Consider the following 27,091-nt stretch of genomic DNA (forward strand, 5'->3'; position numbering starts at 1 on the left):
CAAAAAAGTTACTGTGTATTTTCCAAAGCAAAATATAAGTGTAGAGTTTTATATTTTTGTAACATGCATTGACATTTGTAAAGTATTGGTTAAGTGAATTATGTAGTTCTTCCAAATGTTAATATGTTTGTTTCATTTTTGAGACATGGTCTTTTGTAGCCCAAGCTGGCTTTGAACTTGGTATATAGTCAAAGATGACCTTCAACAATTGTTTTTGAGTCAGGGACTCACTCTAATTCAGGCTGACCTGGAATTCATTCTATAACCCAGGCTGGTCTCAAACTCAAGGCAATCCACCTACCTCAGCTTCTGGAGTGGTGAGATTATAGGTGTGAGCCACTATGTCCAGCTTTGAATAGATTTTTATGAAAGCGAATTCATCTTTATTGACAAAAGTTAATAGTGTTAAAAAATTCACTATGGAGGGGTGGAGAGATGAAGACGCTTGCCTGCAAAGCCTAAGGACCCATGTTCTATTCTCCAGATCCCATGTTAGCCAGACACACAAAGATAAGACAAGTGCAAGGTCACACATCCCAGTAGGTGGCATGAGTGTCTGGAGTTTGATAGCAGTGGCTAAAATGCTGACATGCCAATTCTCTTTTCTCTCCCCTCTGTCTGAAAGAATTAATAATAAAAAAATTGACTATGGAATAGCCTCTAATCACATAGATTGGAAGTTTTACCTTTGGAAGAGGATTCTTGCACTTGTATAAGCTAATGATTAAAAATGTTATGATTTAGAGCTGGGCGTGGTGGCACATGACTTTAATCCCAGCACTTGAAGGCAGAGGTAGGAGGATCATCATGAATGTGAGGCTACCCTGAGACCACATAGTGAGTTACAGGTCAGCCAGGGCCAGAGTGAGACCCTACCTCAAAAAACAAAAACATATATATATGTATATAAGTTTGATTTAAACTAGAATTTCTACTGTAAAGACATGGTTAGCTTAATATTTTAGTTATCACTTAGGTTCAGCTTTCTTCAAAGTTTCATCAGAATATAATGGATTAAAGAGGCTTGGGAACATTTGTAATCTCTTGCTGTTACTGTTTCATGGCAGGAGATAATGTTTAATTTTTAAAAATTTATTTTATTGTACTTATTTATTTGCAAGCAGTGTGAGAAAGAGAGAGAATAGGCTCACCATAGCCTTTAGCCATTGTAAATGAACTCCAGAAGCATGTGCCACCTGTGCCCTCTTGGGTACATGCACAGCAGCACCAATGAAGACAAATTTGATGAACCAGAATTTAAATGTGGGTCCTGGGGAACTGAACCTGGGTCCTTTTGGCTTCACAGGCAAGTGCTTTAACTGCTAAGCCATCTCTCCAGCCCAGAGAGATACTTTTTTTTTTTTTTTTTCCTGAGGTGGTAGGGTCTCACTCTAGTCCAGGCTGACCTAGAATTCACTGTGTAGTCTCAGAGTGGCCTTGAACTCACGGCAATCTACCTACCTCTGCCTCCCAAGTGCTGGGATTAAAGGTGTGTGTCACCACGTCTGGCTCAGAGAGATTTTTAATTTTATACTCATTCTTGTGGGTTGTATCATTAGAACATTGATTTGTATTTCTTTTCTAATGGATAGAAGTCATTGAAGACATTCTTGAATAAGATTTAAAAAGATATTTGTGTCTTGTAATGACAAGTATATGGAAGGGAAGTGAAGAATTTACCATTAGTTTAGTTTGGGGTTACAGTGTTGATATGCACTGAAGCTGTTTTGCCTGCCTTTGCTGTTTTCTCCCCTCTTTCTACCATTGCTGTTTTGTCACTAGTCACTAGTCAGCAAAGTGAAAAAGCCAAAGAGCATTTTGGTATTGTTAAATTAGGAATGTTGGCTCATACCTTGTAGTCCCAGTACTTGTGTGACAGAGGCAGAAGGATCAAGTTCAAGATCAGCCTGCTCTACACAGGGATACACTGTGAAACCTTGTCTCAAAAAACTAATCGATTGCAGAATGGGAGATGACTCAGTGATTAAAGGCCCTTGCTAGAATTGAAAGTTAAATATAAATTGATGATCAAATAATTTTTCTTTGTTTCTTTCAGAACTAAAGTTGGGAGAACTACTTCATGATAAGCTGTGAGTATTAATTTGTCCTTTGATGTTGTGTAGTATTTGTAATATTTCAATAGTTTTTCTGATGTGGAGTATTCTTTAAGTCTGGATAATTTATATTTCAGAGCTGTGAAAATGAATTATATATACTTTTAAAAAATATATTTTATATATTTATTTATTTGAGAAAGAAAGAGGCAGAGAGAGAGAAGAGGGAGTGAATGGGCATGCCAGGGCCTTCAGCCACTGCAAATGAACGTGTGCATCTGGCTTAGGTGGGTCCTGAAGAATTGAACCAGGATCCTTTGGTTTTGCAGGCAAACACCTTAACCGCTAAGCCATCTGTCCAGCCCAAATTGTATATACTTTTAACTTGGGTGTGCTGTCTGTTGGGCAGCTGACTCTGGTTATTATGTGAAATAACTAGTGCTTATAACTAGTGAACTACTGAATTAGGATACTTTTTGTGAGAATAGATGAACTGAATATGGAATTTCTTGAAGAAAGGTTATTAAATGTCAAGAGTGATAGGTTAGTTGCTGATTAAATGCTTTTATAGCAGCAAATTTAGAATCCATGGGAAAGAAAGGAAATTCTGACATATTTTTAAAGAGTTTTTTGGTTTGGTTTTTGAGGTAGGGTCTTGCTCTAGCCCACGCTGACCTGTGATTCACTATGTAGTCTCAGGCTGGCCTCAAACACAATGATCCTCCTACCTCTGCTTCCCGAATACTGGGATAAAAGGCGTGTGCCACCACGTCTGGCTGAAATTCTGACATATTTAAAATTCCATAGGTAGCCTCAATATTCATACGGTTAGGGCTAGCCTCAGTTTCACTGTTAGGACTATGATATTTTGACTTAGTGAGAGGATAAAATTGAACACTTTGCTGGGGGAAGAGAACCTGAAATTCATTCTTTTTATATTTTATTTTGCATCAGAATCATCTGAAATAGCTGGTCATTGTGGGCCATGCACACTTTTAATCCCAGCACTTGGGAGGCTGAGGTAGGAGCCTAGGGCTGCAGAGTAAGTTCCAGGTCAGCCTGGGCTATCTAGATCCTGCCTCCATAAAAAAAAAAAAAAAAAAACAAGAACAAGAACAATGAATGTAATCATCTCAAAGGTTTTCAAAACATACATAGAACTCACTCTCAGAGTTTTACATTTATACAGGTTAACCATCTGGGAGCTGACTTTCTTCTAGATTCATCCAGATCTCTATGTTTTGGGTCAGCAGCATGTGGTGTCTTCAACAATAGAGTCTTTTACCTGTTTTGTTTCTGGGACCTTGTAGTTCTCTCTGATAAACAACTTAATGTGGATTGCATCCAATTTCTGGTACTAGGAGTTAGAATCCATGGCCAAATATTTTAGGGTTAGACTTCATCCCAACTTCTCCAGTGCCCCTTTTACCAGACAATCCCTCCATGTTGCTAACGAGGGTTATATCTTTTAGTCAACTATGCAGGAAAAAGACTTCTATGGTACCCATTCATTTTGGATTTGGTTTTGTGTGTATCTCCCTCCACCCTCCCATTCCCCTCCTCTAAAACCCTGCTATTCCTCTTATCTGCCCCTCCAGTCGCTTGTCAGCTATACCTGCAACTCAAGCTGTGCCAGGTTAGGAACTAGAGATGGGGGAGAACATGTGGCATTTGTCTTCTGTGCTTGTGTTAGTTTGCTTAGTATGATCTGTTCCAAGTCTCCATTTTCCTACAAATTTCATTATATCAGTTTTCCTCACTTCTGAGAATTCCATTGTGTATATGTACCACATCTTCATTATCCATTCATCAACCTAGGTTGATTCCAGTTCTTAGCTATTGTGAATTCAGCAGCTATAAATATGGTTGAGCAAATACCACTGCAGTGGAGGGTGGAGCTTTAGGGTAGATGCCCAGTAGAGAAATGGATGGGTTAGTTGGTAGCTCTAGTTTCATCTTTGTCCAGAGTCTCTATATTGATTTCCATAGTGGTTGTACAATTTGTACTCCCTCTAGCAGTGAATGAGGGCTTTTCTTTCCCCACATCTTTACCAACATTTATTGTTTGATTTTTTTTTGGTTTATTTTTATTTATTTGTTTGAAAGCGACAGAGAAAGAAAGAGGGAGAGGGAGAGAGAGAGAGAGAGAATGGGTGCACCAGGGCCTCCAGCCACTGCAAATGAACTCCAGACACGTGTGAATTCCAGACATGTGCGCTCCCTTGTGCATCTGGCTTACATGGGTTCTGGGGAATCGAGCCTCGAACCGGTGAACCTGAGGCTTCACAGGCAAGCGCTTGACCGATAAGCCATCTCTCCAGCCCCGTAGTTTGATTTTTTAATGATTGCCATCCTGACTGGAGTAAGGTGGAATCTTACAGTTGTTTTAATTTGCATTTCCCTGATGGTTAAAGATGTTGAACATTGAATGGATTGTTTGAGTTTTTTATTGCTTAATTTTTTGAGTTTTTTGTAGATTATAGATATTAGGTCTCTGTCAGTGGTATAGCTGGCAAAGATTTGTCCCATTCTGTGGATATTGGCTCTATTTGTTGTATGTTTATCTGTACAAAAGCTTTTTAGGTTCATGAAGTCTCACTGGTTGAGTGGTTGTTTATTTACTGGGGTACTGGGATAAATGTTCAGGAAGTGTTTCTCCACTCCTATATCATGGAGAACTCACCCTAATCCCCCCCCCCCCAAGAGAGAGAGAAAGAGAGAGAGAGAGAGAGAGAGAGAGGGAGAGAGGCAGATTTAGAGAGAATGGGTCTACCAGGGCCTCCTAGCCACTGCAAACAAACTCCAGATGCAGGTGCCACCTTGTGCCTGTGGCTTTACATGGGTACTGGAAAATCGCACCCAGGTCCTTTGGCTTTGGCTTTTCTGGTAAACTTCTTAACCTCTAAGCCATCTCTCCACACCTCCCCCCATTTTTTCATCCAGTGTATTTTTTTAAAATTTTTAATTTATTTATTTGAGAGCGACAGACACAGAGAGAAAGACAGATAGAGGGAGAGAGAGAGAGAATGGGCGTGCCAGGGCTTCCAGCCTCTGCAAACGAACTCCAGACGCGTGCGCCCTCTTGTGCATCTGGCTAACGTGGGACCTGGGGAACTGAGCCTCGAACCGGGGTCCTTAGGCTTCACAGGCAAGCGCTTAACCGCTAAGCCATCTCTCCAGCCCCAGTGTATTTTTTTTTTTAAAGAGAGAGAGAGAGAGAGAGTTGGCATGCCTGAGCCTCAGCCACTGCAATCGAATTCCAGAAGTTTGCACCACCTAGCGGGCATGTGCAACCTTGCACTTAACCTCACCTTTGTACATCTGGCTTACATGGGATCTGGAGAGGGATTGAACATGGGTCTTTCTTTAAGGCTTTGCAGGCAAGTGCTTTAACCGCTAAGCCATCTCTCCAGTCCTCATCTAGTATTTTGAGAGTTTCAGAGTCTCATATTGAGGTCTTTAATCCATTTGTTGTTGATTTTTCTGCATGGTGAGAAGAGTGGGCCTAGTTTTGTTTTTCTACACATGGTTATCCAAATTGTCCAGTACTATTTATTGAAGATGCTATCTTCAGTGTCCATTGTTGACTCTTGTTAAATATCAAGTAGGTGTAGTTGCTTGAACTCTAAGGGCTGGGTCTTAAATTCTGTTCCACTGGCCTATATATCAGTTTTTATGCAAGTACCATGATGTTTTTGTTATTATGGCTTTGTAGTATAGCTTTAGATTGGATATAATGGATATAATGTTTCTTTTTCTGAGGATATTTTGGTATGTCTGGGGCCTTTTGCCATTCCATATGAACTTTGATTATTTTTTCTTTTTTAAAAAATACTTAAGGGCTGGAGAGATGGCTTAGCAGTTAAGCGCTTGCCTGTGACGCCTAAGGACCCTGGTTCTAGGCTTTATTCCCCAGGACCCATGTTAGCCAGATGCACAAGGGGGCGCATGCGTCTGGAGTTCGTCTGCAGTGGCTAAGCAGCCCTGGAGCGCCCACTCTCCTAGGAGCTCTCTCTGCCCCTTTCTTTCTCTGTCTGTTGCTCTCAAATAAATAAAAATAAACAACAACAAAAAATTTTAAAAAAAAATTATGCTGGACGTGGTGGCACATGCCTTTAATCCCAGCACTCGGGAGGCAGAGGTAGGAGGATCACCATGACTTTGAGGTCACCTTGAGACTACATAGTGAGTTCCAAGTCAGCCTGGGCTAGAGTGAGACCCTACCTTGAAAAAAAGAAAAAATTTTTTATTTATTTATTTATTTGATCAAGAAAGGAGAGGGAGGGAGAGAATGGGCATGCCAGGGCCTCCAGCCATTGCAAATGAACTCCAGACACGTGCACCCCTTGTGCATCTGGTTAACATGGGTCCTAGGGAATTGAACCTGGGTCCTTTGGCTTTGCAAGCAAATTCCTTAACCGCTAACTATCCCTCCAGCCCTGAGATTATTTCTTCTATCTCTGTGAAAAATGATGCTGGGAATTTTATTAGTATTGTATTGAATCTCTACATTGCTTTTGTTAGGATTGCCATTTTCACAATATTAATTCTACCTATCTAGGAGCATGGAAACTCCTTCCATCTTCTCATGTCCTCCTCAATTTCCTTCTTGAGTATTTTTATATTTTCATTATATAAAATCTTTCATTGCATTGGTGCATTAGTTTACATGGATGTTCCCCAATAGATTCAGGAATTTTTTAAAGCTTTAGATCTCTAGCCTCCTTGCTGGAGGAAGTGTCACTGTGGATGGATCCTGTGGTCCAGCCTTAAGGTGTTTTGGAGGGCAGATCTGGATTCCATTGTAAAGATATACAAAATTCTTGAGCTCTTCTTGAGGTTCCTACCATATGCTTGCTTATGTTAGTGGTTTTTCTTTCTGAATGGACCTGTGAAAAGGGGCTAGCTTCTTCCACCATTATGTAACTTTCTCTGGATTTAGTTTTGGTAGGTGGTATGGCTCTAGGAGTTCATCCATTTTTTCTGGGTTATCCAGTTTTGTGGAATAGAAGTTTTAGATGATTATTCCAATTTCATTGATGTCTGTTGTGACCTCTCCCTTTTCAAGTCTAATTTTGTTAATTTGAGACCTCTTTTTTTTTTAACCTAGTTGCTCAGGTGTTTATTATCAATTTTGTTTATTTATGTGAAAAATCACCTCTTGGTTTCATCATTTTTAAAAAGAAACTTTATTTATTTATTTGAAAGAGAAAGATATATATGAATGAGAGAGAGAGATTGGATATGCCAGTGTCTCCAGCCACTGCAAACAAATTTCCAGATGCATGTGCCACCTTGTGCATCTGGTTTACATGAGTATGGGGGAATTGAACTTGGGTCCTTAGGCTTTGCAGGCAAACCCCTTAATTGCTAAGTCATCTCTCCAGTTCTCATCAGGTTTTTTGTTTTGTTTTGTTTTGTTTTTTGAGGTTTCACTCTAGCCCAGACCTGGAATTCACTATGTAGTGACCTCGAACTCACAGTGATCCTCCTACCTCTGCCTCCCGAGTGCTGGGATTAAAGGCATGTGCCACCACGCCTGGCTCTCATCAGTTTTTAAAATTTTCTTTTTTTTCTTTAAAAATTTTTATTAACATTTTCCATTATTACAAAATATATCCCATGGTAATTCCCTCCCTAAAATTTTCTTTGATTCATCATTTTTTAAATTGTTTTCTTAGTTTCCAATTCATTAATTTCTGTTCTGATCTTAATTATTTCTTTTTGTCTGGAACTCTTAGGGTTGGATTGTTCTTCTTTTACCAACAACTTTAGGTGGATGGTTAGGTTACTAATTTGAGGTCTCCATCTTTGTTATGAAGTCTTTTAATGCTATTAATTTTTCTTTAGGACTGCCTTCATTGTGTTTCATAAGTTTTGGTATGATGTATCTTTGCTATCATTCAGGTCAAGAAATTTTATAATTTCCTTTTTGATTTCTTCCATGACCTATTTATTGTTTAACAGTGTGTTGTTCAGTCTCCAGGAGGTGATGTAATTTCTCCTAGTTCTGTTGTTAATTTCTACCTTTAACACATTGTGGTCTAATATGATGCAGGAAGTAATGTCAACTATCCTGAATTTATGGAGGCATGCTTTATGCCCTAATATATGATGTATTTTGGAGAACATTCCATGGGCTGCTGAAAGAATGTATGTGTATTCTGTACAGAATTGGGGTAGAATTTTCTGTAGATTTATGTTAGGTCTACTTGATCTATGATCATGTTGAGATATTTTATTTGCCTGTTGATTTTTCTTGAACGAACTATTGATGATAGTGGGGTATTGAAATCCCCTCCTGTGATGGTATTGGAATTTATTTCTGGTTTGTTGTTGAGTAGGTTATGCTGTGTGTACCAGTGTTTGGTGTGTATAGATTTATGATTGCAGTGTCCTTGTTATATCATTCCCTTGATGAGTAAAACGTGTCCTTCTTAGTCCTTTTTGATGACTTTTGGTTTGAAGGCTGTTTTTTCAGATATTAATATAGCCATACTCACTTGTTTCTTCTTTCTATTTGCTTGGAAAACAATTTTCTGTCATTTCAACCTGAGGTAGTGTCTATCCTTTGTGGTGAGGTGGGTTTCTTTTAGACAGTAGATGGAAGGGTCCATTTGTCTTAACCACCTGTTAACTTGTATCTTTTTATAGGTGAGTTAAGACCATTAATATTTAATGTCCTAACTGTGAGGTTCAATTTAATCCCTGCCATTTTGGATGCTTTATGGAGTTTGGTGATTTCTTTGACCTGTATATTTTGGTTATTGCGTTCTTCCTTTTGTAGGCTCTTGAGGTTGGATGTTTGTCTGTTCTGTGTGGCGTATTCTCTGTAGGTTTGGCTTTGTGCTCATAATACTCATAGAGCTGGGTTTTATCATAGAAGGTTTTCCTTTACACCATCTATTGTGAGAGATATTTTCACTGGGTCTAGTAGTTTGGTTTGGAAGCCATAGTTACTAGATTTTGAAATGCTCCATTTCAAGCCCTTCTCGCTTCTAGGGTTTCCATTGAAAAATCTTTGGTAATTCTGATGGCATTATCTTTGTGTGTTTTAAGTTGTTTCTCACTTGCTGCTTTTAGCACTCTTTTTGTTTCATTGTTTAGTTTTCACTATGATATGTCTTAAATAGTTTCTTCTTTGGTCCAATGTGTTTGGTGTTATGTTAGCTGCTTGTATTTAGAGGGTTTTCTGTTTTGAGAGAGTGGGAACATTTTTTTCAATAATTTTGTTGAATATATTATCCATGCCTTTTGCCTGAATTTCTTCCCCTTCTGGTATACCTGTCATCCAGATGTTTCATCATTTTAGGGTATCCCACAAATCCCTCATGTTCTGGTTGCATGATTTTGAATTTATCCAAGTTTTGGACTCCCAATCAATTTCTTCTGTTTTATCTTCCAGATGTGAGGTTCTTTCCTTCACCAGATCAACTCTGCTCATGAGGGCTTCAAGAGAGCTTTTGAATTTTTTTTTTTTTTTTTGCTGGGCTTGGTAGCACATGCCTTTAGTTCCAGCACTCAGAAGGCAGAGATAGGTGGATTGCTGTGAGTTCAAGGCCACCCTGAGACTACACAGTTAATTCTAGGTCAGCCTGGGCTAGAGTGAGACAAAAAAAAAAAAAAAGAATTTTTTTTTCTGTTGTGTTATTCCACATTGTATCCATCTGTTTGTGGAATTCCAATTTTTAGTCAAGGTTTGATTTTCTTGTTGCTTCCTGGAATTCATTCTTTATTTGATTATGTCTTCATTAAGCTTAATCAGCTAGTTACTGAGATCCTTTATTTGTTGACTCACTTTCATTTGTCTCTCTTTTTAGGTGTTTGTCTCTGGATTTCCTCCATTATGTTAAGCCTAGTGATGAGTGCTGTGTGCTGTAAGAGATGATTCCTCTCAATTACATTTGTTTTTGATGATTTGATTCCATTTCAGCGATTTGCTTGGTCAGGGTAAATAAGCTCATTGTGCTTCCGTTTTGGTGTTCAGTTTCTGTTGTCTTCTCTGGTTTCACTGGAGACTTCCGTTGTGGGACTAGGCAACCTTGGTGGAGATCTCTCAGTTTGTCTTGTTATTTTCCTTGGTTTTAGGTCTCCCCATCTTGGGGCAAAAGTCTGTTTTATCATGGTTGAAGCAGGTATTTGCTCTTGTAAGATGTTTAGTGAGTGTTCTATTTTGGGTTTGAACTGGAATTGAGTGGAATGCCATTGTTTTCATAGATGTTGTGGAGGTTGTAATATGCCTGTAGTTTTGGGCTGGTGGCTGATAAGAGAACTGTGGTTGGAAGTGTGGAATCTCTTCAGCCTATGATCATAGCCATGCCTTACCTATTGTGCCCAGGGGCAGTAGCACTTGGCCCTGCTTCCCTACTGTGCCCAGCTGAGCAGGTGGTAGAAGACTCACTGGTACCCCCTGGTGGTTGGTTACCAGATACTCCTGTGCTCTCTGTCTGGGGTAGGAGTGATGTCCTAAGGGGGCACAGGTAGGTAAATACCAGCAGTGGGGAAGAATGGGCAGGTGGGGTGTTTGGGGCCCAGGGCTCCATGGACTAGGCTGAAGCTTGGGTCCAAGGAGTTAGCTGGTGTAGGAGCATTGGTGAAATGAGGCAGCCAGCAACTAGTTTGGTAGGATCAGACCAAGACTCAAAAGATTTGCTAATGCCAGAGGCACAGTGTAGAGGAGGGTACTTGCTAGGGCACTGGAGGTGTGGATTGGGCGCACAGGCTCCAAATATTCTGGTGCCCAGAAAACACAGGCTTCAGACACTCTATACCCCTCACCTACCTGGATCATATAGGCCCCAAAGACTCCATGCACCTTACCAGCCTCGAGCACACAGGCCCCAAACATGCCTTGCTCTTCACTAGCCTGGACCTCACAGGTCCCAAACATGCAATGGCCCCTCACCAACCCAGAGTGTACAGGTCCCCCACAAAGTTCTTTTTGATGTCTTTCAATTACTTTTTATTTGATAGAAATGATTTACTGTAGTAAGTAGTAATGAGATAGTTGTCTTTATATTCTTGGCATGGTAGTCTGCTTGAAAAAAAAATGAAGTCTTAGGCTGGAGAGATGGCTTAGTGGTTAAGGCGCTTGCCTGCAAAGCCTAATGACTCAGGTTTGATTCCCCAGTGCTCCCATAAGCTAGGTATACAAGATGGCACATGTGTCTGGAGTTTGTTTGTAGTGGCTGGAGGCTCTGGTAACCCATTCTCTCTATTCTCTATCTGCCTCTTTCTCATCTTTTTTCAATGTCTATTCCTGTGTGGGCCTTTTCCTGCTTTCTCTGTTGCCTCAACTTGTCATCTAAGCAGTTGGTTGGGATGTTCCAGTCCCAGATAGTAAGAATAAACTTAATTCTTACCTCTAGCCCTTTAAAGCAGCTTTCCTGTAAAGTTTTGCTTAACACCCCCCCCCCAAGTAAAAACAACTGAAAAGAGGTAGGATTGCTGTGAGTTCGAGGCCACCCTGAGACTCCATAGTGAATTCTAGGTCAGCCTGAGCTAGAGTGACCTCCTTAGAAAAACAAAACAAAACAAATAAACAAACAAAGCTGAAATGGAGTTAGAGGTTTGACAGTGTGATACAATATTCCAGCTGTGAGGTAATTAATTAGCTGTTTCCAGTGTTAACTTGCCAGCAGTAGATTTTGTTACTTTTGCAATTGTAGAGCATTGTGAAATCACATTAATTTAAAAATAACGTATTGTATCATGGAAAAACATTCATGGGCATATAACATTCTTGGATATAAACTCCCATGTCTTACTAAATAAGGGAACATAAGGGTGTGGGTAAGGTTAGTGTACTTGCCTAATATGTGTAAGGCCCTGGGTTTGATTTCCCCAAATAAGGGAACAGAAACTACTCTTGGCCTGTAAAGTAGAGTTAGTGTCTGTTTGCATTCCTTAGTTGTTAATACAATTTAACAATGTAACAATACAAGTTTTAACTTAGGATTTTATATAAGCAAAACTTTATAATTTAATAAAATGAAGTTGGGGGGCTGGAGAGATGGCTTTGCAGTTAAGGCGCTTGCCTGTGAAGCCCTAAAGACCCAGGTTCGATTCCCCAGTACCTAAGCCAGACGTGCATGGTGGCACATGCATCTGGAGTTTTTTTGCAGTGGCTAGAGGCCCTGGTGTGCCCATTCTTCCCCCCTCTCTCTCTTTGTCTCTGTCTTTTTTTCTCTCTAATAAGTTGAGTATCCTCAGTGTCTGTCTCTATCACCTTGGCATAGGTTGTTAGGCTTGCCATTGAAGTAGCACTTTTGCTCATCTCACCAGTTCCCTCTTTGGTTTCACCTGGGCCCTTGCTGCTGTGTGAGGGGTGGTTTATCCCCAGCCAGAGTCAGCTATCTAGTCTTGTCTTGTTGATAGGTTTTGGTTGTCTTCAGTTCTCACTCTTTCTACTTTCACTCCTGGAGCTCTAGGGTGGTTATGAGTCTGCCATCTTGACTAAAACTCCACACTTTTTTCATTCTTTGCATTGGTTTTCTTTTCCCAGTTTTTGAGTTACATCTCCATTGATAATACATGTACTAATCAGTATTCAGTATGTAACAAATATCTGTTTCTGTGGTAAACTAGCATCCCATACTAGACTGTCAGGATTTCTGGGTTGTTCTATATTAAATTACTGCTAAAACTTTTAGCATAGTAAACAAATGTTCCAGACTATAGTTCTTATAAGTTATGAAGAAAATGAAAAAATAAATTACAATGTTTGGAATATTAAAGAAAATTAAAGAATGCAAAGTGATATTCATTTTCAATGAGTTGATCTTTTTCCCAAAAAGTTTCTAATGCACATCCTTTTGAAGAACATGTAAAAATGTTTTACTTCTTTTCTTCCAGTGCATACAAAATAATTTGAATGCTGAGCACATGAACAAATTGTCTTAAATGATGATTTATTGAAGTATACATGTTAGCAAGTTAGAAGGACTTAGAAATAGAGTACTGTGTAAAAGTACTGTAATTTTTTTTTTATACTGTTGTGGGACTTTGGGTTCAAATACAGCTTGTGGGGTTAATTTATTTGCAGATTTGGTCTTTTTGAAGCCATGTCTGCTATTGAAATGATGGATCCCAAGATGGATGCTGGTATGATTGGAAACCAAGTTAATCGAAAAGTTCTCAGTTTTGAACAAGCTATCAAGGTAGTCACCATTGTATTTTTATGTGTGTTTAGCTTTTTAGAAAAGACATTATTTCATATGTTAAAACATGCTTAATAAAGAGTGTTTTTTAAAAAAACTTTTTGGCATCTATGTAGCATGTGTGATATGGTATATGTATAGTATATGTATTTGTTGTGAGGCGCACGTGCCCCAAATGCAAGCATGTGGCGGTCAGGGTAGAACACCGGGTGTCCTTTCTGCCATTTTGTTTCCTTTAGACAGATCTTGCCAAACCCAGAGCTGCCAGTTTTGGTCAAATTGGCTGACCACGAGCCCCAGTGATTATCAGATCTCCACCCCTCATAGGACTGTGGTTATAGGCATGTGTGGCCACATCCAGTTTTTTATGTGGATGTTCAGGATTGAACTCAGACTCTCTCAAGTCCTTATGCATATGTGGCCTCCTCCCAGTCCCCAACTGTATGTTTTAAAGCTTCACATGTATATAAATAAGAATTAGTTATAAACTCGTCCAAATGCTGAGAATAAGAGATTGTTGAATGCTTAGTGTTACTGAAGCTCAGGGAACGTTGTGGAAGAAAACATGGAAAAAATGTAGAAGGCAGAGGATGGAATGCTATGTTCTGGACATTGAAGTTTATTTTACATTCATGACCTCAAAGAGGCTATTATTACCTGCACAATATGGAGCCCATCAGCAAGTTTTCATGGCTGTTAGAGGAGGGCAAAACAAAAGGAGGGCAGCTGGGGAAATGGACAAGTGGTTAAGAATGCTTGCTGCTTAAACACAAGGGTCTCTTGGGCTAGGGGCTGCCAAGTTGAACTCTCTAGAACCCATGTCCAAACTTGATGTGGCCACTCAGGTCTGTAATTCCAGTCTGTGGGTGTTGAACAGAAACTGGGATTTCCTGATGGACAGCCACTTTGGTTGACGGAGGCCCCATCTCAAGGAAATAATGTGGATGAGGGATTAGAAAAGGACAACTGACATTCTCCTTTGGCCTGTAGACACAAATGGAGACCATGTATCTGTGTACTTGTGCTTTTGCATGCACACACACACACTGAAGATAGAGTATGTTCCTAAGAATTAAGCTGGTGGTGGGTGTGGTGGCACATGCCTTTAATCTCAGCACTTGGGAGGCAGAGGCAAGAGGATCATTGTGAGTTCGAGGCCACCCAGAGACTACATAGTGAGTTCCAGGTTGGCCTGGACTAGAATGAAACATGAAACGTTACCTCAAAAAACTGAAAAAAACCAAAAAACAAAAATTGGTAAGCTGGGGAGATGGCTCAGCAGTTAAAGATCCTTGCAAAGGCTGCAATCCTGTGTTCAATTCCCTAGCACCCATGTAAAGCTGGACACAAGGTGGTGCATGCACCTGTGATCTTAGCATGCCTTCAACAATGGGAGTCAGAACCAAGAGAATGATTTATTTTCAGTGGCATGCAACTCTGTCTCACAGAAAGTAGAGCATAGGCATCTTAACTTTGTCTTCTGACCTCTACACATGTGCTGTGTCATGCATGCACCCATACATATACATACATTTGTACACACAAATAAATAAATAAAAATTTCAAAAAGAATTAAGTTGGTGACAGTTTTATCTGATAAGCTAGCATTATATTAGAATTACTTTTTATATAAAGCTAACTTCTGAAATTCAAAATGCTGCTATAACATAGTAAGCATGTGTTTCTTGAACATTCTATTTATATGTCATATCACTCCTTTTAGGATGGCACAATTAAAATTAAAGACCTCACCTTGCCTGAATTAATAGGAATAATGGACACTTGTTTTTGCTGTTTGGTAAGAATTAAAATAAAACTATTGGCTAATTAAACTGTGACTTCTTGAATCTTTGAATTTGAAGTATATTCACCAGTATTGAATGTATAATATATGTCATGCCAGACCTACTGAAATGGACGTAAGTTTAGTGAGCAAAATCATACCACAAGAAACAGCATGTCATTTTTCATCTGGTTGCTCTTAAGCTCTTATTTTCTGAGTGAATGAGCATTTTGTGTTCCAGTGATGATGATAATGTAGTCAACTACCCAAAATGCTGGGTTTGTTAGTTGTCAGGAGAAATAACTCCATAATTGGGAAATATAATAACATAAGCATAATTGAAGCAAAGGGAGGTATGGATTGGTTTTGGAGACATTGTTTTCTAATTTAATATAAATTGTGTTAAACTGGTGTTCTGTAAAGAAAATAGCTAGGCAAATGCATATCTTCTCTAGAGAGTGTTGTTTTATTATGGGAAAATTTTCTTTGTATAATTCCCCTATCCCACTCACTTTCTGACCATCATTCCCTTTTAAAATGACTTAAGTTGACTTTATATAAGAAATATATAAAATTATTCATTCAGGAAATATTGATTGCAATGTATGGTAGAATTACATGTGCATTAGTTATTTTGCATATTTTTTTTTCACCTAGGTCTTGCAGCTTTTATGTACTTGCTTTTTCTTATATTGCCTAGTTATATTGCTAATAAGGGACTTAGCCAGGGTATGAATTGTGATGCTTTATCCTCAAAGATCTCTTCCTTACCTTTTAGCAATAGCTACCCTAGAGGGGCAGGGAGGGGTGAAAGAAGATAGATATGCAAATAAATGAAATAAGTGATTCTGACAATATGTCAGGGACAGTGATGCTGTAGGGGCAGAGAGAAGGGGACAATTAAGCTTGGGTAGAAAGTACAAAAGGAATATCAGGCATGTGACTAGAGGGTTCCCAGCATTGCAGGCAAAGGGAAAATATTAAGGGTAGATTAACAGTGTCTACTGTAGGGAGTCATGTTTGTGGCTGTAGGAAACCACATGGGAGGAATGTGCTGTTAGCTAGGGGACAGAAAGGTAAGCAGAAGGAGGATTTTTACCAAAGTTGAGGAGATATTCTTTCAGACTTTGGGGGTTTGTCATAAAGAATTTGAGCTTTAATAGAACATGGTTTTAAATCTGGAAAGTCTTCTGCACAATAGTTATTTCAAGCACACACCTTAGTTGTAAGTTTTTATTGGTATCCAAATATATTGCAAACTGAATTATTATACAGGAGAATGTTTCTCATAGACAGCTCATCATTTAGAGTACAGGTCAAGCATACTAGTCTAAAATCCTGAAGTATGAAATGTAGAGCCCTAGCATCAAGCCCAAGAAGTTTTGGGTTCCAGAGCATTTAGTTTTTCAGAATAGGATAAGGGATACTTGGAAAGCTTTAGTTAATGAAATTAAGTTCTAAATCTTGTCTTTTAAATCTTGTGATGAATTGTCTACTTATTAGGGTCTATGGCACTATGGACTTTGACTTGATTGATCACATTAGATTTTGTTAACTCTATATCACCTTAAGTATGTACATTTTCTTTAATATAGATAACATGGTTAGAAGGCCATTCCTTGGCACAGACAGTTTTTACGTGCCTTTACATTCATAATCCAGACTTTATAGAAGATCCTGCCATGAAGGCTTTTGCTCTGGGAATCTTGAAGATCTGTGACATTGCAAGGGAAAAAGTCAATAAAGCTGCTGTTTTTGAAGAGGTAAGATTTTCATACAAGATTTCCTGAAGCTCATTAGCTGTCCATGTTATATATAAATATTTTTATGTTACATGTTTTTCTGTCATGTGCATTTAAAGACCAGTTTTTAAGATGCATGTGGTAGCACATACCTTTTAATCCCAGCACTCAGGAGCAGAAATAAGAGGATCACTCTGAGTTTGAGGCTAACCTGGGACTATATATAGAGTGAGGTCCATGTTAGCCTGGGCTAGAGTGAAATCCTACCTGGAAAAAAACAACAAAATGAAACAAACCTAAGAACAGTCTTTTTTTTTTTCTTTTGTTGTTGTTGCTGCTGTTGCTTTTTGTTTTTTTGTTGTTGTTGTTTGTTTTTTTTTATTTATTTTTATTTTTATTTATTTATTTGAGAGCGACAGACACAGAGAGAAAGACAGATAGAGGGAGAGAGAGAGAATGGGCACGTCAGGGCTTCCAGCCTCTGCAAGCGAACTCCAGACACGTGCGCCCCCTTGTGCATCTGGCTAATGTGGGACCTGGGGAACCAAGCCTCAAACCGGGGTCCTTAGGCTTCACAGGCAAGCGCTTAACCGCTAAGCCATCTCTCCAGCCCTGTTTTTTGTTTTTTGAGGTAGGATTTCACTCCAGCTCAGGCTGACCTGGAATTCACTACGTAGGTGGCCTTGAACTCACGGCAATCCTCCTACTTCTGCCTCCCGAGTGCTGGATTAAAGGCTGTGTGCCATTATCCCCAGCCTAAGAACAGTTTTTAAAAGCAGCACTGATGTTGTGTGTGGCAGAGGTCTGTAATTCCAACTCTTGGCAAGCAGAAGTTATATATTCCAGGCTAGCCTGGGCTACAGAGGAAACCGTGCCTGGGAAAATAAATACATAAGGCAAGCAAGGTGGGTGTGGTGGCTTACATCTATAAATTTAGGCACTGAGGAGGATGAGATAGGCTGATTGCCATGCATTCAAGGCCAGCCTAGTTTACAAAGTTAGTTCAAGAAAGCCTGAACTACAGAATGTGGTCTTGACTCAAAAACATCAAAATTGGGGCTGGAGAGATGGCTTAGCCTTTAAGGCATTGTTCTGCAAAGCCAAAGGTCCCAGGTTCAACTCCCCTGGGCCCACATAAGCCAGATGCACAAGGGGGTGCACGCTTCTGGAGTTTGTTTGCAGTGGCTGGAGGCCCTGAATGCCCATTGTATATCTCCCTCTTTCTCCTCTCTCTCTCTCAAATTAATAAATAAAAATGAAAATATTTTAAAAATAGACCAAAATTAAATGAATGACAGTTTGCAGTGGCATGCACTAATAAATCCCAGCTACTGTAGAGGCTAAGGCAAATTTCAAAAAAACCAAAAACTAAACTAAATAAAACAAAAACAGTAGAAGCAGCAACAAAACCACAAAAAGGTGATGCCCTTGATAACTTACTTCAGGTAAGGTAACTCAGTTGTGACCAAGAAAGCACTTCATCTTGCACATTTCTTCTGCAAGTACTGTGGCATTGCATATCCATTGTTCTCGACACTCCATATCATAAGAAGGCTGTACTTCCAGGCTTTGTATAAGAGGAAGCTAATGAAATAGAAAAATGCAAAATATTTTAGCATATAGTAATTTTCACCTCATTTATTCTGTCTTACTGAAAAAAGGATGATGAAATTTTAGAGGACTTTTCCACTTACAATAAGACATAAGGGGCTTGGGGAGATTTCTCAGTGGTTAAAGACACTTGTTTGCAAAACCTTCTGGCCTGGGTTTGATTCCCTAATATCACACAAAACCAGATACACAAAGTGGCACATGCATCTGGAGTTAATTTACAGTGGCAAGAGGCTCCAGTCCTGTTACACGCATTCATTCTTTCTCACTTATAAATAAATATTTAAATGAGCAATAAGGTTTCAGATGCTGGTAATTCTAATGTAAATGTAAAATGTAATCACATTTTGTTTATTTTTAAAAGTATTTTATTTTTATTTATTTATTTGACAGAGAAAGAGGGGGGGGAGGAAGAAAGGGTACACCAGGGCCTCTAGCCACTACAAACGAACTCCAGTTATATGTGCCCCTTAACTGCTAAGCCATCCCTCCAGCCCTTTATTTTTGTTTTTTTGGGGGGGTGGGGCTTTAAAAAATTATTTTTATTTATTTTTTAAAATTTTTTTTCTTTTCACAATTTTTATAATCATTTTTCATAATTATAAAAAATATCCCATGGTAATACCTTCCCCCTCTGCACTTTCCCCTTTGAAATTCCATTCTTCATATTACCTCCCTATCTCAATCATTGTACTTACATATATACAATATATTTTTGTTTTTAAGACAGAATCTCACTCTAGTCCAGACTAACCTGGAACTCACTCTGTGGCCCAGGTTGGCCTGGAACCCACAGCAGTCCTCCTCCTATCTTAGCTTCCCAACTGCTGGGATTGTAAGTGTGAGGCATTGCTCCCTTTTTGAAACTAAGTTCTTTTTAATGTTACTATTTTTTGTCTCTTTTGAAGCAAGGTGTCACTCTATCCCAGAGTAACCTAGAACCCATGCTGTAATTAAAGCGGGCCTTGAACTCACTATTATCCTACTATCTTAGCCTCCCCAGTGCTGAAACTAAAGATTTGTGCCACCATACCTGGCTTTAACTCTATTTCTATTTCCAAGTAAATATCCTGGGCCTCAAGACTGGTCTAATATCCAGGATTTATGAACTATAGCAATAATTATATGTGTATCTGATTAAGTTGTACACATTTGCATTTACAGGTGGTAAGTTGGTTATGAAATACTGTCCACCTTTTAAATACTCACTAGCTACATAGCTAAGTAGGTACCTTGAAATGGGTGTCATTCAGGTAAGGTAGAATTCATTTGAATGTAATTAAAAAGAAGTGTTTAAATTAATAAGTGGGAAGTGAATAAAGATTTTTAAAAATACTCAGTGGTTTTTGATATTGGGGATTGAACCCTTGTTAGACAAGTATTTGACTGAGCTATATCCCTAGCCTTCATCTTCCTGTTTTTTTTTTTTTTTCTTTTCAAGGTAGGGTCTCACTATCTCAGGTTGACCTGGAATTCAGTATGTGTTCTCAGGGTGGCCTCAAACTCACAGTGATCCTCCTATCTCTGCCTCCTGAGTGCTGGGATTAAACCACCATGCCTGGCAATCTTCCTGTTTTTAATTTTGAGGTAGGTTCTCACTAAGTTGTTCAGGGTAGCTTTGAACTCATTTTAGGTCAGCAGGCTTTGAATTTGTGGTCCTCTTGCCTCAACTTCCCAAGTAGCTGTGATTACACTCCCATTGGATGAGGCCCATGCAGCTCAATATATTTTTTCTTTTTCTTTTTTTTTTTTTGGTTTTCCGAGGTAGGGTCTCACTGTATCCCAGGCTGACCTAGAATTCACTCTGTAGTCTCAGGGTGGCCTTGAACTCACAGCAATCCTCCTACTTCTGCCTCCCAAGTGCTGGGATTAAAGGCGTGCACCACCTCACCCTGCCTTCAATATATTTTTTAAAGGGCAGCAAAAATCAGTGGGTTGGGCTGGAATGATGGCTTAGTAGTTAAGCTTGCCTGCAAAGCCATAGGACCCAAGTTCAATTCCCCAGGACCCTCATAAAGCCAGATGCACAAGGTGGTGCATCTGGAGTTCATTTGCAATGGCTAGAGGCCCTGGCATGCCCATCCTCACTTACTTTCTCCCCCCCCCCCTCTCTCTTTCTCTCTCTCTCAAGTAAGTAAATAAAATGTATTAAAGATAAGTAGGGCTGGAGAGATGGCTTAGCGGTTAAGTGCTTGCCTGTGAAGCCTAAGGACCCCAGTTCGAGGCTCGGTTCCCCAGGTCCCACGTTAGCCAGATACACAAGGGGGCGCACGCGTCTGGAGTTCGTTTGCAGAGGCTGGAAGCTCTGGCGTGCCCATTCTCTCTCTCTCCCTCTATCTGTATTTCTCTCTGTGTCTGTCGCTCTCAAATAAATAAATTTAAAAAAATAAATAAATAGCCTCATGATCTAATGATATAAAAAAAGTCAGTGGGTCAGCCAGGTGTGGTGGTGCATGTCTTAAGAAAGATACTTTGTAGAAAATAACATAACCTTTTAGGGCTGGAGAGATGGCTTGGTGGTTAAGTGCTTGCCTGTGAAGCTTAAGGACCCTGGTTGGAGGCTCAATTCCCCAGTCCCATGTAAGCCAGATGCACAAGTTGGCGCATGCATCTGGAGTTTGTTTGCAGTGGCAGGAGGTCCTGGTGCGCCCATTCTCTTTTTCTCTGCCTCTTTGTCTGTCGCTCTCAAATAAATAAATAAAAATAATCAAAAAGGGCTGGGGAGACAGCTTAGTGGTTAAGCGCTTGCCTGTGAAGCCTAAGGACCCCGGTTCGAGGCTTGGTTCCCCAGGACCCACGTTAGCCAGATGCACAAGGGGGCGCACACTTCTGGAGTTCGTTTGCAGTGGCTGGAGGCCCTGTCACGCCCATTCTCTCTCTCTATGTCTTTCTGTCCCTTTCTCTCTTTGTCTGTCGCTCTCAAATAAATAAACCAAAAAATCAAAAAAAAAAAATCAAAAAAAGAAAAGAAAATCGCCTTTAAACATAAGAGTTTTATCTCACATAAGAGAAATGCAAATTAAAACTCTGAGATAGTGTTTTTACCTATTACTGGTAAGGTGAGAAATTCTCTACTTTAGCAGGTGACTGAGGGTGGAAAGGCACACATTTATGTGCTGTGAATAATGCGGGAATAGTCATTATCTCCCTCTCCTTTGTATAAAATTGAGAACTTTAATATATGAACATATACTAATTTGATTGTGTTTCCATCCCTTTATCTTTGTTTTGTCCCTTTTCCCTGCCCCCATCTTGTGAGGACCTTTCTTTTTCAAGGTAGTACTTCCTGTATTCTGTTGTCTCCTTTTGTACTCCTCTGTCTTTCATGTTAAAATATTAATGGGCTTAGAACTGTGCTGGTCTTGTGAGGGTATCAGTAACCACTGTGGGGTCATGAATGTACCAGTTAGTTCATGTGAGGTGGATAGCAACCAGAAAGAGACAGAGAGAGAGAGGGAGAGAGAGAAAAGAGAGACAGAAGAATGGGTGTGCCAGGGCCTTTAGCAGCTGAAGGTGAACTCCAGATGAATACACCATTTTATGCATCTGGCTTTACGTGGATACTGGGGAATTAAACCCAGTTCATTAGGCTTTACAGGCAAGCACCTTTAACAACTGAGCCATCTCTCCAGCCCTAGAGACCTCTTCTCAAATAACTTTTAAATTTTATTTGGAAATAACTTCAACTTAATTGTAGTTACAGTAATGGCATGACGAATAGCATATGTTCTTTACATGGCTGCTTTTACTATATATAGCCCATTGGCATTTCCACTTTCTCTCCCTTTCATCAATCATCATCCACCTCTGTACATATTTATAATTGTACCTTTCCTTTGAAATGTTGGAGAAGTTGCATATATTACTTTTTCCCCTCAAATGCCTTGATTAGCACTTCAGATAAAGTAGTCACTCTTTTGTCCATCTACTACATGGCTATCAGCTTCAGTTAGTCTGATCCCAGTGCCTTGTTGGTATCCATGTCTGCCATTTGACTCAGTCATTCTTAGTATTTTCCCTTCATAATACAGATTTTAGTTTAAAATTATTATTATGTTTGGCTTCTAGCCCAGGCAGACCTGGAATTTGCTATGTAGTCTCAGGGTGGTCTCAAACTCATGGTGATCTTCTATCTTTGCCTCCCTAGTGTTGGGACTAAAGTTGTGCACCACCATATCAGGCTAGTCTAAAATTATGTCCTGCCTGTAATTGCATTTTTAATTCATGCCTTTTTTAAATTTGAGAATTTTATTGTATGAACACATTGGTCATATTCCCATTGGGTTATACTCTTATCTTTCATGTCTCCTGCTCCCAATCCACTGGGGACTGTTTTCAGTGGGTTATCAGTAATCAGTATGGGGTCATGATGTACCAGTCGGTCTGTGTGGGGGGGTAGAGGACAGTGCCCCAGAATAAACCTTCCCACCTTGTGGCTCTTACATTCTATCTGCCCCCTCTTCCACAATGTTCCCTGAACCTTGGAGGGGGGTGTTACAAGTCTATGTTAGTGTTGGGCTGTCAGTTTTGATGAATTTTGAATCTTTTCTTATCTATCACCATCTCCTTGGAGTAGGTTCCCAGGCTAGCAGTAAGAGCAGCCCTCATTTAATTCGCTACTTCCTTTGTAATGTTTCCTAGGCCCTAGTAAGTAGGTAGATGAGTCGAGGTGACTTCTCTTGTGCTAGACAGTTGGCTTTCTTTTTAAAATTTAATTTAATTCATTTATTTATTTACTTGAGAGAGAGAGAGAATGGGTGGTGCCGCCAGGCCCTCTAGCCACTGCAAACGAACTCCAGGTGCATGCGCCCCCTTGTGCATCTGCCGTAAGTGGATCCTGGGGAATTGAACCAGGGTTGGATTTGCAGGCAAACGCCTTAACCACTAAGTCATCTCTCTAGTCCTGGCTTTCTTTTTTTGTCAAACTGGTAGCTCTCCTCGATATTGACCACCATCTGTAAAAAATCACATTCTCTCATCAAGATTGGGAGCAGCATGGATAAGCATAGTCGTTTAGAAGACTTTTTGATGGGCATAACTTTTGAACAGTGGTCTATGACTTGGATCTCAGTAACAGGCATGAACTTCCCTCTAGACTTCTGACTTGCATCTCAATAACTGGCCTGAATTTCCTGCCACTGAATGGGCCTCATATCCAACATATTCAATCAGAGATCATTTGGTTGGCCCACAGCCTGTATGCCACTATTGCATCAGTATGTATACTTTGCTTGGCTGGTTGATCTTATATCTTGCAGGATCCACTGTTTGTTCACTCTTTTGGTGAACTTTTGTCCCCCTGCAGCTAGCATAGCACTCTCCAGCACTATCAAGAAGTTGGCTTTCTTCTCAGTTCCAGGATGATTTCTCAGTGTCAGATGACAACAGCCTGTAGTGTCTTTAGCAGTAGTTTTACTATTTAGATCTGGTTAGTAACCAAGTGCTCTGGAAATGGCCTGAATTGGTATGGGGACCTCATGGTCTACACTGTAGGGAGTAACCCAGTTCTGGCACTAGGATTTACTAGCAACAGCTTATGGTTTTACATTGCAGGGTTTTGTTGAAACCTGCATCCTTTGTTGAAAATGCTGTTTTCTCCGGTGTGTGTTTAGAAAAAAGATCATGTAGTTACTAGAACTTACACCTGATCTTCTGTTCTGTTCCATTGATCTGTATGTCTGTTTTTTGTCAGTACCATGCTTTTGTTATTATTATGGCTTTGAAATATACCTTTAAATCAGGTGTGGTGATATCACCAGTAGCATTCTTTTTCCTGAGAACATTTTTGTCTGAGGCTTTTTGTGCATTCATACAAATTTTGAGACTATTTTTTTCTATCCTTATGAAGAATGGTGGTAGAATTTTCATTTGAATTGCATTGAATCTGTATATTACTTTTGGTAGAATGGTCATTTTCACATTATGAATTCTTCCAATCCATGAACATGGGAGGTCTTTTCACCTTCTTGTGTCTCTCTCAATTGCTTTTCTTTTAAACTTTTAAATTTATTTTTTATTTTTTGGTTTTTCGAGGTAAGGTCTTGTTTCTAGCCTAGGCTGACCTGGAATTCATTATGTAGACTCAGGCTGGCCTCAAACCCATGATCGTCCTACCTCTGCCTCAAAAGAGCTGGGATTAATGGCATGTACCACCATGCCTGGCTTAACTTATTTTTATTATTTTTTTATTAACATGATTATAAACAATATCCCATGAACTCCCTCCCCCACTTTACCCTTTGAAACTCCATTCTCCCTCATATCCCCTCCCCATCTCAATCAGTCTCTCTTCTATTTTGATGATATCATCTTTTCTTCCTATTATGATGGTCTTGGGTAGGTAGTTTCAGTTACTGAGAGGTCATGGATATCCAGGCCATTTTGTGTCTGGGGGAGCACGTTGTAAGGAGTCCTACCCTTCCTTTGGCTCTTACATTCGTTCCACCACTTCTTCTGCAATGGACCCTGAGCCCTGGAAGGTGTGATGGAGATATTGCAGTTCTGAGCACTCCTGTCACTTCTTTCCAGCACCATGATGCCTTCTGAATCATCTCAAGGTCACTGCCATCTGAAAAGAGAAGGTTCTCTACCAAAAGTGAGAGTAGCATCAACATATGGCTATGGACATTACTAGGCAGTTTGATAAGCATAGTATATATATTTAGCCAGACAGCAGCAGATGTTACACCCCTAGGGCTCATGATTATCTCTGTTTTAAGTTTTCAGTATCAGGGATGTATTCCCTCCCATGGAGCGGGCCTCCAGTCCAATTAGAGGGCAGTTGGTTTCCACCATGACAGAGATGCCACTGTTGCACCCATAGGCTCATTTGTCCTGGCTGGCAAAATCTAAGACTTGCAGTGTCCACTGTTGAGTGTCTTCACTGTTGATTTTTCTCTCTCCCATTGAACTGCATGCAGAATGGCTTCTTCCAGCCTTCTGTCAGCTGTTCTACATGTAGGAGGTTATCAGCTCAGTTCCAGCAGGATTTCTCAGTGGCCAAGTATGTGGAGTCTTCAGCCATATCTGTAGGACTTTTGTCATGAAGGGATGTTGGATTTTGTCAAATGTTTTCTCTGCATCTAATGAGATGATCATGTGGTTTTTGTCCTTCAGTCCATTTATATAATTTATTACATTTATCGAATTGTGTATGTTGAACCATCCCTGCAGCTCTGGGATAAAGCCTACTTGGTCAGGGTGAATATCTTTCTGATATATTCTTGCATTCTGTTTGCCAATATTTTGTTGAGAATTTTTTCATCTATGTTCATGAGGGAGGGCTGTAATTTACTTTTTTTTTGTTCTATCTTTGCTTGGTTTTGGTATAAGGGTGATGCTAGCTTTGTAGAAGGTGTTTGGCAGGATTCCTTCTTTTTTATTTTATGGAAAAGCTTAAGAAGCAACGAATGGTGTTAAGTTCTTCCCTGAATGTCTGGTAAAATTCACCAGTGAATCTCTCTGGGCCTGGACTTGTTTTAGTTGGGAGATTTTTGATACCTGATTGGATCTCCATACTTGTTATAGATTTATTTAAGTGATTAATCTCACCTTGATTTAATTTAGGTAGGTCATATAAATCAATAAAATTACCCATTTCTTTCAGATTTTCATACTTAGTGGAGTATATGTTTTTATAGTATCTCCCTATAATTTTTTGAATTTATCTGGTATCTGTTGTGATGCTGCCTTTTCATCTCTAATTTTATTAATTTGTGTCTCTTCTCTCTTTCTTTTGGTCAAATTTGCTAATATATGGTCTATTTTAAAGAAAACACCGTTTTCCAACCTTTCATCCTAAGATAGTGTCCATCCTTTGTAGAAAGGTGGGTTTCTTGGAGGCAACAAATTGAAGGATCCTGCTCTTTAATCCAGTCTACAAACCTTTGTTGTTTCGTTGGGGCATTGAGGCCGTTGGTATTAAGAGATATTATTGAAAGGTTTGTATTTATTTTGCTATTTTTTTGTAGTTCTTCTGGTTTTATCTTTGCTCTCTTGTATTAGCTAGTATTTGAGTATGGCTTTTTTTCCCCTGGTTCCTTATATGTTTACTTTTCTTTTTCTTCACCATGGAGGATTCTTTCAAGTATTTTCTGTAGAGCTAGTTTTGTCTTCCAATATTCCTTTAGCCTGCTTTTGTCATGGAATGTCCTTATTTCTCTGTCTATTTGAATGGATAGCTTTGCAGGATAAAGTATCCTTGGTTGACAGTTGTTAACTTTCAGAACTTTGAATACGTCACTCCAAGCCCTTCTGGCTTTTAAAGTTTGTGTTGAGTAATCTGCTGAGATCCTGATGGGCTTGCCTTTGTAGGTAACTTGATTTTTCTCTCTAATTGCTTTCAATATTTTTTCTTTGGTTTGTATGTTTGGTAGTTTAATTGTAATATTGTGAAGAGAGGTTTTTTTCCCAGGTTTTGTCTGGTTAGTGTTCTAAAGGATTTCTGTATCTGTATTAGCACCTCTTTCCCAATTTGGGTTAAGTTTTCTTCTTTAATTTTGTTGAAAATACCTACTACGCTTTTAGAGTGAAATTCTTCTCCTTCTGGTATACCCATATTTCTTCTGTTTGATCTTTTCATAGTGTCCTGAATATCTTGAAATTCATACTTTCCTATTAGTTTGCTTTTCTCTTTGTTGGACTGTATTAGATCTGGCACCTGGTCTTCTAGTTTAGATATATGTTCTGTCCTCTCCTTCATCCATTCTACTGTTGAAATTTTCTACAGTTTTTTTTTTTTTT

The 27,091-nt window shown here is 39.5% G+C and overlaps 1 protein-coding gene across 5 annotated transcripts in view; it reads left to right on the top strand.

The window, feature by feature from the left end:
- The window catches only part of Naa35 (N-alpha-acetyltransferase 35, NatC auxiliary subunit), a 136,543-nt gene that overhangs the window by 28,638 nt on the left and 80,814 nt on the right, over nucleotides 1–27,091 (top strand). For all 5 annotated transcript variants that reach the window (XM_045131360.1, XM_045131361.1, XM_045131363.1 and 2 more), the window contains exons 3-6: nucleotides 2,057–2,090; nucleotides 13,099–13,213; nucleotides 14,937–15,011; nucleotides 16,592–16,759. In XM_045131360.1, the coding sequence (XP_044987295.1) occupies nucleotides 2,057–2,090; nucleotides 13,099–13,213; nucleotides 14,937–15,011; nucleotides 16,592–16,759 (392 nt within the window). The remainder of the gene's footprint in view (nucleotides 1–2,056; nucleotides 2,091–13,098; nucleotides 13,214–14,936; nucleotides 15,012–16,591; nucleotides 16,760–27,091) is intronic.

The sequence above is a fragment of the Jaculus jaculus genome, chromosome 12 (genome assembly GCF_020740685.1).
Source record: "Jaculus jaculus isolate mJacJac1 chromosome 12, mJacJac1.mat.Y.cur, whole genome shotgun sequence".
Lineage (NCBI taxonomy): Eukaryota > Metazoa > Chordata > Mammalia > Rodentia > Dipodidae > Jaculus > Jaculus jaculus.